Source organism: Hermetia illucens, chromosome 2 (assembly GCF_905115235.1).
Source record: "Hermetia illucens chromosome 2, iHerIll2.2.curated.20191125, whole genome shotgun sequence".
NCBI lineage: Eukaryota > Metazoa > Arthropoda > Insecta > Diptera > Stratiomyidae > Hermetia > Hermetia illucens.
Window position 1 is genome coordinate 3375365 of NC_051850.1, and position 10536 is coordinate 3385900.

General features: G+C 45.3%; 1 protein-coding gene across 1 annotated transcript; it reads right to left on the minus strand.

Annotated features, from left to right (window-relative positions):
- Positions 1-341: 341 nt before the first annotated feature.
- On the minus strand, positions 342-10303 carry LOC119650289. Its single transcript, XM_038052919.1, has 4 exons — positions 10181-10303; positions 9730-10125; positions 686-924; positions 342-597 (listed from the first exon to the last, which is right to left on the minus strand). Exons 1-4 carry the CDS (start codon positions 10249-10251, stop codon positions 398-400), a joined length of 906 nt encoding a protein of 301 aa, XP_037908847.1. The 5' UTR covers positions 10252-10303; the 3' UTR covers positions 342-397.
- Positions 10304-10536: the final 233 nt, after the last annotated feature.

Consider the following 10536-nt stretch of genomic DNA (forward strand, 5'->3'; position numbering starts at 1 on the left):
TAGTCAGTGGTAAGTACGAAGGTATGCTCAATGTACTCTGCTTCATCAAAGAGGTACATCAATTATCAACAGTCGTAGTCCGAGGAACCTCTTGACGGATAAAAATAAGAACCGCGTCTAAAATTGGAAAGAACTGTGCCAACTGATTCACTAGTTGAAGACTACTATAGAGTTGATGACCCTACTAGTATAAAATATCTGCCACGAAACCAGGAAAGGAGCCTTGGACTGATTACGATTAAATATGCAAGGACGAATCCAGAAAAAAAAATATGACAGAATTACTTTTGAAAAATTAAAACGACGGTCATTGCACTAATAATTTATTATCATAGCTTGCTTGGGTGACTTCATAATCTTTGATAACTAAGGACGAGAACACACAAAAAAGAATCCTTCAAGCGTAGAGTCGTTGACTTTCACAAATATTGGTCATTTCACTGCAGAACTGTTCAATCTTATCAGGGCGCACATTTGGACAAACAGACATGTCGTCAAATTTTACAATATTGCAGCGTTCCATAGAGGATACAACTTTGGCATACAAACCATCATCAGGTACTGTAATGGCGGAGATAGGAACAATTTTTGGACGAACTGAAAATGAAGACAGGATTCATTGAGCTCACTTTGAGGAAGACGCTTTTATCTCTACAGAAACTGTAGCAAATAACCTGGTACTCACCTCTCGGAGGTCTGTCATCAAATTTGTCCAGCATCTGATGCATTTCCTTGGGAGAACTCTTTTGATAGAATTTCCTACAAGGTGTGCCGAACGGGACATTCAGCTTGATTTTTCCATCTTTTCGAGCAGTTGCGAGGACGGCAAGGCTTTGTTTATAAGCGGATCGTTCTTTTCGAACCTGCTCATTGTATTCTTTGAAACGAAGAGAGGCCAGTAGTTCTTCAACTTTGGATAAGCAGCTGCAAATAGGAATTTGTTAGGTTTTTTGGGACCTGCATATTCGAAACATTTTTAAGGTGGCGGCCTAGAACATGAAATTCAAAATCCTAATTCAGAGCTCGGAGAAAGCGTTCAATTTTTGGGCAAGCGAAGTTTGAGAGAAGTAGGTTTCGAAGGATGCGCTTCTTTTATTCTCCAATTATTAGCTTTGGCGATAGTAAGGGTGGAGTAGATACACAGTTGGCTATTAATGTTGATAATCAACATGCGGTCGTTGATGCCCCAAATGATTCTATGCAGCCTGTATAAGGCTGCTCCAGTGGTTTCCGTATTGAGTGGACCTGATTAAAAAGCGTAAAGGAACAACTCCGCAAAACCTTAAAAAGGAATAATTTCTGGGACCCGATATACTTGGATGCGTAGGCTTCATAAGCTGAACAAAGTGGCATAAGCTTTCCACATAGGACGAAAGATTCAACTCTTTGTATTCTGTCAAGGATCAAAATTTACTTGGGACTCTCGACTGATGAAGTTTTAAGATACTTCTTGAAGGCTGTTTGGAGGCCAAGAAGGACTGTTAGTAACAACCATACTGTATCGTGGTTCTACGATGTTGTTCAGATCCAGTTGGCGCCGATAAGCCATACAGTTGGCCAATTCAGTGAAAATCGATGATTCGAACTGCGCGCCTTGGTCCAACGCGAGCGTGAGTGGCGAACCCACTGTGTGTACAGGACGTTTGCGGCAGTTGCAGCCACCTGGAAAATCAGTCCGTAACGGTTAAGCAATATTGCATCCCCTGGGCTTGTCGCTTAATTATGTCGAATTGCCACAACAAGGGGTCCCAAGGCGCTGCGGTATTAACGATTAACTTTGGAGCATTGGCATCTTTTCGCATATCCGACCAGACGTACCTATGCAACGTACTTCTGGGAATGCAGGCAAACTGAGGCTCTCACATTAGGATCCAGTTATGAAGCATGTCAAAAGCTCAGAATGCCGTGGCCATAAATGTCCAGTCGTCGAAGGGACAGCGGGGGGTGGGAGGGTATACAACCAGATGATGGATTTTCTAGTCGCTCGCTTGAGCTTTAACGACAGTTCCTGTATCCAATATTCAAGGCATAGTGACAGTACACATGTGCGAGAAGGCTTCTGCTACCGCGATGTCCATCCTTTTCATGAAGTAGAAGACTACTTGCTCTGTAGGATGAAGTCTAACTAAAGTTCTTATCGGGTGAAATCTTATCCAAGCATGGTTGTATTTCGTATTCCAGTAGTCGATGTTCGGTGATAACCATGAAAGAGCCGCCATCCATAAAGTGTTAAAAATGATTAATGGCAGCGGGAATAGCGTCCAGCTTCGTCGTAGGACGAACGTTCCTCGCTGTTCAAAAGGGGAAAAAAGAGGGCGACAGGTTTCATTGGGAAATCCCTGATCCCGTGAGGCGTCGATGACGGTATTACATGTGTCCATTCCCAAGACTAGAGTGGCATTTGATAACAAGAACGAGATTGAAGTTGTGTCGGCGAGAGTTTTCTTGTTCCTTAGGATTGGAACTTCTAATTCTTGCATTCCGACTAGCGTGGACTTGTTACCCTTGGTGGTTAGTTCTTCGAGAATCTCGTTCAGAGGACCTAATATGCTAGCACCCTTCGGAATGTAGCGGCGGTAAAAACTAAGCAGTTCTGGAAATCGAGAAAGCTCGGCAGTTGCCTTGTGCCTTGTAAAATCATCGATGATTTGGATCTTTCGCGAACGAAGTCTGATACTTGACTTGATACTTCACCTCGTTCCTGTCCAATACGCATTTGTTCGGACAGAAGCTGCCGTAAATGGCGAAGATGGTGATCTTACTCATTCGAAGCTATGGATATGTCCTCCAAATTTCACCATGTGAACATACAGTTTCATAGGAGATGGTGCATTGGAGCTATTAGGTGATTCGGTGATTGGAGGAGGCTAAATGGAGTTATGGTCGCCGTTTTTATCATGTCCTTTTCTGCGATCGGGGTCCGGTAGAAGGTCTTGGAAGAATCGATGAGAGAAAAGGTCCTGCCTCCCACCTCCTGTAACAAATCTTCTATGGTGGGCAACGGTTAATTACTCAGCGTCGTGGAAGCGTACTGGTCACGGTCAAACGATACCTAGTTCCTATAAATCACTAAATTACTTCTTGGTGGCTTCAAACCGGAGTCCGACGAGCCTGCTTGTGCGCTCAAGCATCAGGGAGCCGGTTTTGTGAATCTTATGTTGCACTCGTAGGTACCGAAAGCGGAATAGTTGCATTCTGTATAGAGCAGACGTACTTGAAATTATCTAGGATAGCAGCGCAATGAGTTCCGAGTTCTCCCGAAGGTCTAACAAACTGTGAATGGAAATAGCTTCAATGGTTCCCTACAAAGCAAGTCCAGTCAAAGAATCCCGAAACTTCTTACCTTTGATGTCAATGGGGACAAAAAGTCATCGCCGATGATGGCCGATACCACGCCTGCGACTGGAACTACTAGGTGTGTGGACGTTGTAGTCCCCCGTAATCATCGTGGGTGCACCTAAAGTGCCGATCGACGAAGCTTGCATTGGATTTGCTTCCTCTTGATTACTACAGACTTAGGAAGCAGCGAAATAGCGGAATCTGTATAGATCAGGAACTTGATAGGACTATTGAATACATTCAGGCGGTTTTCTGCGAGAATAGTAAAGCCGACCTCTACCGACTAAGTCAGAGGCGGCGTTACCAATTTCACTGGTTGCTGCTGCTGAAGGAGCAACGGCTCTCCATTTCTGTGCCTGCGAGCCATACGACGATAATACCAGCACCAGTATAGGTTGGCTGCCGAAGAGTTTGGAGGACCTCTCGGTTTAGCCATCCTCGCTGCTGCTGCTCTGGCTGAGGCATGGACCTGAATTTCGATCCACTACCTGACCAAAGCGACCAACTGGGACTTAGAGACACAAAGCACTACTAGTTCCTTTGCCAATGTTTCGACGTCTACAAGGGATACCGATAAAGGGTGCTGTTTGAGGATACCAATAGCGGAGACGGAAGACTCCGAGGAAACAAGCTGGTCTGCGAATATTGACTGTTTGTCGAGATAGCCTAGAGTCTAAGGGCACCTTCAATAGTCTGCTCACGTTAGGGGTTAGCAGGTCCAGCCACTCTAAATGTTGCGCACCGTCGGTGATAGCCGATCTTGTGAGTGGGTACATTTATCTGAGGAGCTGTAAGAGCTTATTGTCGCCAGCTATCTGGCTGTCTGTAGCTGTCGACAACTATCGTGTTTAAGACAATCAGCTACCTTTTGGACGATATCAGAGTTGGGAAAAGAGACGAGTAAATGAGGCGAATGTTGGAAGCCGACTAAAACTTCAAGAACCACAGGTTGTAGTTCGTTTTCCGGAAAAATGGAAGATGGCAGCGCAAAGTCACTCCGATAGTCATCGAGTCGAGAACTGGTGCTAACGGCTTGGAGTTTTTGTACGCTCATTACAGTATTTATATATCGTATAGATGGGCGGCGATGTTCGTTGATTTCCTTCGTCAATGAAATTTTGTCACAGGTTTGTATTATGAGATCAGCATGACATACAGCGGCTAAAAACTCTGCAGAGTTATCAGTCGATGCAAGGGTATCTATTGACAGACGTTGAAATTAATGTTGCGACTATTTTAACGCATAATGCAGACAAATTGGGAAATAGAATTTTAGGCCTTGCCTTTTTCGAAAAACAAATAATTTTTTCAAGAAATTTTGAGATTAAAATTGGTCAATTGGATTCTACTCCGGCTCATTTTGGCAGTCTATCTCACTATATATTTTGGCATAACTGCGATCGTATCTGACCAGATGCGGTTTATCAACTTATGGTATAAGGCGTTCTAAAGGTTCAGACCAAGGAACCGCCGCCCCCGATGTTACCTTCATTTTACGATGTCCTTGCCGAGTACCGTAGAATATCTGAGTCTAGACTCAGGTTCTCCATCAAAGAGCTCAGGGTTGAATCTTCATGATCGAAGTGCTGTTGTTTTCTTTTATGTTTTAGGTTTTTAACTTCTTAATATCATAGTTGGCTGCCATGACCTTTATTTTACCGGGGAGAATAAGTTGACAGAGCCTTCTTTGGGCGAGATGAGGCAAGTTAAAACTGGGGGTCGCCTGGTACTCGGGGTTCACCGTTCGGTTCATTGTGATGCGGTACTTCCAAAAATACTATGATCTGCCGTATTTTCCGCTTCCCTGACCTACCCAATAATAATTGTCATGGTGGACACTATGCTGAACTTCCGGGTTTTTCGCAGGGTATCAAAGCTCGAGCGCGTCAAGCCCACCATCCCTCGCAGCGTTCAATATAGCCTTCAATCCTTCCGTTCACCCATCCCCTTCCATTATTCCGTAGTTAGCCAGATCTTATGGCGTCTTTCGGAACGTGATTGACGACCTCTCTATGACGAAGGTGCGGCAGTCGACTCTCTTTATTATACGGTGTGGACCAGTGTACGGCTGCTCCAGAAGCTTTTCAATGGCGTTTATGTGGTGGAAGACGTAGTTGCTTGCCTGTCAGACAGCACAGGGCGAATCGCTTTGAATAGTCGGCGTAAGTTGGCTATTAAAACGTGTGGACTGCACCAGAAGTACCCTGTGGTCCAAAGAATTCACCCGGGATACGCAACGATGTGCCGAATTCCATCGCAGCCAGTGAAGCCTGCATATTTTCCTTGAAGGTTGTACTCATGCCGAGCAGTACTGTAGGAGGTGCCTGGCGCCAAGGTGTTTCCAGATTGCCTCTAAGCGCGCCTCTAAATGTCCAGCGCATGCATGGATGCAGATGGGACGACGGTGTGTGGTTATGGTGAGCTCCAACGGGTTGAGCAAGTTCAGCAATGAGGCCTGGCTCAAGCTGTTTCCCTTGGTTGGAGGTAACCTCGAGCGGAAGCTAGAAGATTGAAATCCAGTGGTCGAATAGAGCTCTGACGACGGTGAAGGGCTTGATGTCCCGTTGTGGGACTGCCTGGGGCCAACGCGACTGATGAAGTCAAGTTGCCTGCTCTGACGCGATGGGGTCTTGTCTGAACGTTGCGTCAAGACCAATAGGAGTTTTGGCGTTGAAAAAACCTTATACCTGCTATGACTGCTAGAAGCTCGCGGTCGTAGGTAGAGTACCATCGTTGGGACTCCGATAGTTTCCTTAAGAAAAGTGCTAAGGATTCCGTGGGTGGCAAGAATGCCAAAATGGCGACTGCAAGGATACTCTGGTTGCATCGTTCAAATCCAGACTCGGCATAAAGGCTCAATTTAATGCATCTTCCTTCGTGGAACAGCCCTTGAGAAGCTCGTGAAGTGTCTAAGTTGTGAAGAGTTCACTAGCTTGGAGAACTGCGAAATGGGTTTTGTTTTTGACACGGATGGGCGAAAACCTCGTGATAGCCGAGAAAGTTAACCTCTAGTAGGCCAACTTAGCATTCACTCTAATTGGGCTGTAACTTCGAAATATGGGGTTCGTCAAGAAGCTACTGGTTGTCATGATTATCTAAAACACTAGAATGCCGGACAAACGGCAGCTTCCGGAGCAGATAGTTTACGGTGCGTTGCATCATTTGGACTGCACTCCGAAGCCCACGCGGCATGCCCAAAAGCTCGAACAGGTCGAACGGTGTGGTTACTGCAGTCTTGCATATGTCTTCCGAGACGACAGGTATTTAATAAAATGGCCACTGAAGATCGATGACGGAGAACACCGAGTCATTGGCGTCTTGAGTGGCGCGCCAACCACCCTCCTCCGTGGGAACCATGGCTGAGAAGGCTGAGCCATTGACTCAATGATGGTCAGATAACGCCGCACTCTAACAAGAGTTGAATTCCTTCTTTGCCGTGGTGAGTCGTTCATCGACGAAGCGGCAAGGGCGTGAGAAGATTGGTTGCCGGTGGTAATGGTTTGGTGGTGTAGCGGGAAGTCAATAGAGGCCATTTCATCTGGTGGAAAAGCAGTTTTAAAATAGCGGTCTGGATTTCAGTGATGATGAAAGGCCATTGAAGAGGTCGGCGTAATCCGGGGTCCAAGGATAGCTGTTGAGTGTCATAAGTGGTAATAGGTGTGCCATTAGCTGCTTGCAGGATGCTGGTTTTTTCCGAAGAGCCTTAGCGACGAGACCTCAGAAGGATGGAGAGGGCAGAACCGGAGCCCACCGAGAAGCTAGTTTTAGTGCTGCGAACCGAAACGTAGAGCCGTTTTTTCTATGGGTGGCGTCTTTTCTATGGCGGTAGTCATTAAATAGAGGAGGAAGATTGAACAGTAAAACTGTAAGGCTGTCTGCGGCACACGGCAAGAGAACCTTTTCGTGGTACCAGCAGTAACCCGTGAGCAGATCCGGCCCAGGGGTAACGGAGCGTGCGCGCGTTTATGACGTCCTCGAGAATGGCCTCGCAGGAGATCAGTGGTGTCCCTAGGCTCTTGAAGTGCATGCCTAGTGAGTGACGTAAGCTGAACAATAGCCAACCGCAGGGCGGTGAACTCGGAGGCTAACGGATTTAGTGTGGTGCTGGTGGACCCTCGGCCAAAGGACGGTGTCGTAGACCGTGAAAATGCGAGTGAAGTCGTGCAGACACTCGGACCCACTTCGTATGCCTCTTCGACGACAGTGGCGAGCTCGTGTGGTTCTTGATCGGTACTATGTGTTGCGGTAGCAAACCCAACTATTTAACTCGCAGAGTTAGTAACTAACCAAATGTGGCCTAGAAGCTGAGACGGATGTCTGCCTCCGAACTCGATGGTGTGCATCCGGTGAGTAGGTGAAACGAGAGATGATGGCAGCCTTTAGGACCCCATACTTATTGACCTGCTAATATTCAAATAGCAGCAAGGAGTAAGCACCTTTTCATCTCTTTGCGGCTGCCGCTTTCTATTGCATCTACCTTACCGTGTTCGAATTGGCCCGGTAAAAAGCGTTCTGGCAGACGTAGTATAATTGAGGACTGAGGGTACAGGTCATGGCTTTGTTTGGCTACGACGGAATTTTTGGGGGCCTCCGTTCCTCTCTCACTGTCCGTTTCAACTGGTCCATAGGACTCCCAGTAGTGCCTCTGATAAATAACGATATTCTGCTTTGGCCTGCTACTACTGGTGGCCTGATTAGAATTTTCTGCCTTTCATTGCTGGTGGGAGGGGCTTGATAAGTTTTGTAGTTTCTGATTGGGTATTAAGGATAAGTGTCTTTCAGCAACGATGGACCTTTTGCAACCTGAATGTGAAGTTCTTTTTCATTGACCTAATCGGGGAATTTCCCATTTGATTGGTATGCGTTTTGACGATGTTCTCGGCGTAATCTCTAAAGTAATGGCGATCAGCGAGGCGCTTGATGGGTGGGCTTTTAGGCAGATAACCGGCAAATACCCGTTTTCAAAAGAGCGAAATTTGCTTCGAAAGTGCCTTCTTGTCTCTTCATAATTTTCCTTCTTAGGTTATTCGACCATACGAGATATATTCACGAGTGCGAAGAGAAGTGTTGGTGGTTGGTCGATGGTCGTTTGGGATCACAGGTCCTGCATGTCCATAGATGGCTTCAAGTTCATTGAGGGTATTCTTATAAGTGTTCATTGGACTTCGTCGGTAAGCAGTGGGTTTAGACATACATTGGACATATGACTTGGTTCTATGTTCATTATTTACATCTATTGCCAGCCAGTAGACAAAGGACCAAGTGTGGCCTGAAAATAAATGTTTAAGAATTGAGGGAGTCCTAAGTCTGAAAACTACGGTGGACTAGGGCAACTGAGAATCAACATACTTCTACGGGTGTGGTCCACAGAACGTGAGGCAGCGTCTGATCCTTTTGACCTAGACGAAACTGAAAGTCTAACTTGTCTGAGAGTTTTGTCATTCTTCGAAGAGGTGATGTGTTGTTTGCAAGGGAGTCTTCAGATTTTTGTGGTAGAATCTGATTCATCCATCAGAGAAGGAAGAAGTTGAGTTCATCGTACTTTTCCTCTCCTTATTCCAGTGGTTTCTGTGCTGCCTAAAGCTGATTGACAACGGTGCCTGAAACAGTCGATATCTGATCCGATAGCCATCTCGACTCCAGCAGCTTCCTTCTTCCAGCGATATATCTTTCTCTAGCAGCGCTCGTAGCAGTCGAGAAGTAGTTGTAATTCTTCACGAAACATTAGTTTCCGAGGGTTGTAAATGACTGCGGCATGTTTACCCGATTTGTGTATATTTTGAACGTCGATTTGGTAGCGTAGTAATTGGATGCTTAGCTGGAAGCAGTAGACTCTGTACGGTCCCTAAGGGATGATTTTCGTTTGTCATTGCCTCAATCAAGGAATTAATAACAAAAACCCTAACCTAATCTGGAGTCAATAAACCAATAATGAAAAAATAGGTTCGATATTAATGCAGTTTTCAGACAAAGTACCACGGGTAGACCTAACGAGGGGGTGGAAAAAGGCCATTCTCCCAAATCGAAGTTTTCTAGGGAAGTGATAGTGGCTGCCTTAGTAAGGAAGTCCGGACATCTCGGTTTTGCGCTGACGTCCATCAATTTGATATCCCTAAAAGCTGTCTGGCGTCCTGGCCTAAGACATCGCTCCATCTGAGGCAGGGTCTGCCACGTGACACTTGACGTTCCATTATCTAACGTTCATGGACCAGAGGAAGAAATTAAGAAAAAATAAATCCCCGGAAAAGAATTCATAGACGTTGGAGCCGAAATTAAATTTAGCTCGTAATAGACCATTCAAAAGGAGCAGGAATAAGAAGATTTTTTTTAATTTATAGCTGACATATTTGGGTCATGCTCCTTATTGAAGCTTGAGAACCTTTCACTTACTTACTATTCCGGAGTGAATATATCCCAGGAATCTGTTTTGTCCTTAGTAAATGATGCAACTTATGGGCAACACAAAGTATCAGATCCTTTGCCGCCTGTCTCTGAGTTTGACGTAATTTCATGAAATCATTGATATATTTTCGGGAATAAAATCCGCGATATATTTTTTGGATGTTGGTAGCTTCATGGTTGAAGTGCTGACAAAATTGGTCACGTATAGTTTGCTCGAGGAGCTCGAAAAACTGTTGACGTGCCCGATACCGTCGATAATTCTTTTGAATTGTAATGGCTGTTTCATGACAGATTTTGATTGATTTTCGAACCAAATATCCACGAAAGGTCTTCTGTATAAGACGAGCTGCTAAAAACTTTTTATGGGCTTGAGAATGGGCGATTCTGGAATGGGGAAAAATTGTGGTTTAAGGTGGTGTTGTTTTATATTAAGGATTACCTCTGAAGCTCGCGAATCGATTCGTATAACCATTCTAGAGTAATTCCACAAGCAACTTTTGTATCCCGCATTTATTTTATTTTTGTTGATAGTTTTGATTGACATTTATGACGTTGAAAACATGGGTTTATTAGACACACATTTCAAAGCTTGCTAGTTATCAGCATGGTTTGACTGATATTTATGAACTGGCATCGATCGAAAGTCAGGCCACCACCTTGTCCATCGATTAGCAACAGTGGGGGCGTTTGAAACTGAGGGGACTAGCCGATTAAGAAGCCGTCTAAATTCTTCAACAGTCAGCTGACACCAGTGCTGGTATCACCAGTGACATGGTCAGTGACGGGTGTAAAATT

Bases quoted from the DNA above. Each gene is read 5' to 3' on its own strand.
- LOC119650289 (XM_038052919.1), bottom strand. From the start codon at position 10,251: ATGCGGGATACAAAAGTTGCTTGTGGAATTACTCTAGAATGGTTATAC. The intron at 10,126-10,180 runs GTAATCCTTAAT...TCCCCATTCCAG, and splicing joins TCGATTCGCGAGCTTCAGAG to AATCGCCCATTCTCAAGCCC. The intron at 598-685 runs GTGAGTACCAGG...CTTCATTTTCAG, and splicing joins TGATGACAGACCTCCGAGAG to TTCGTCCAAAAATTGTTCCT.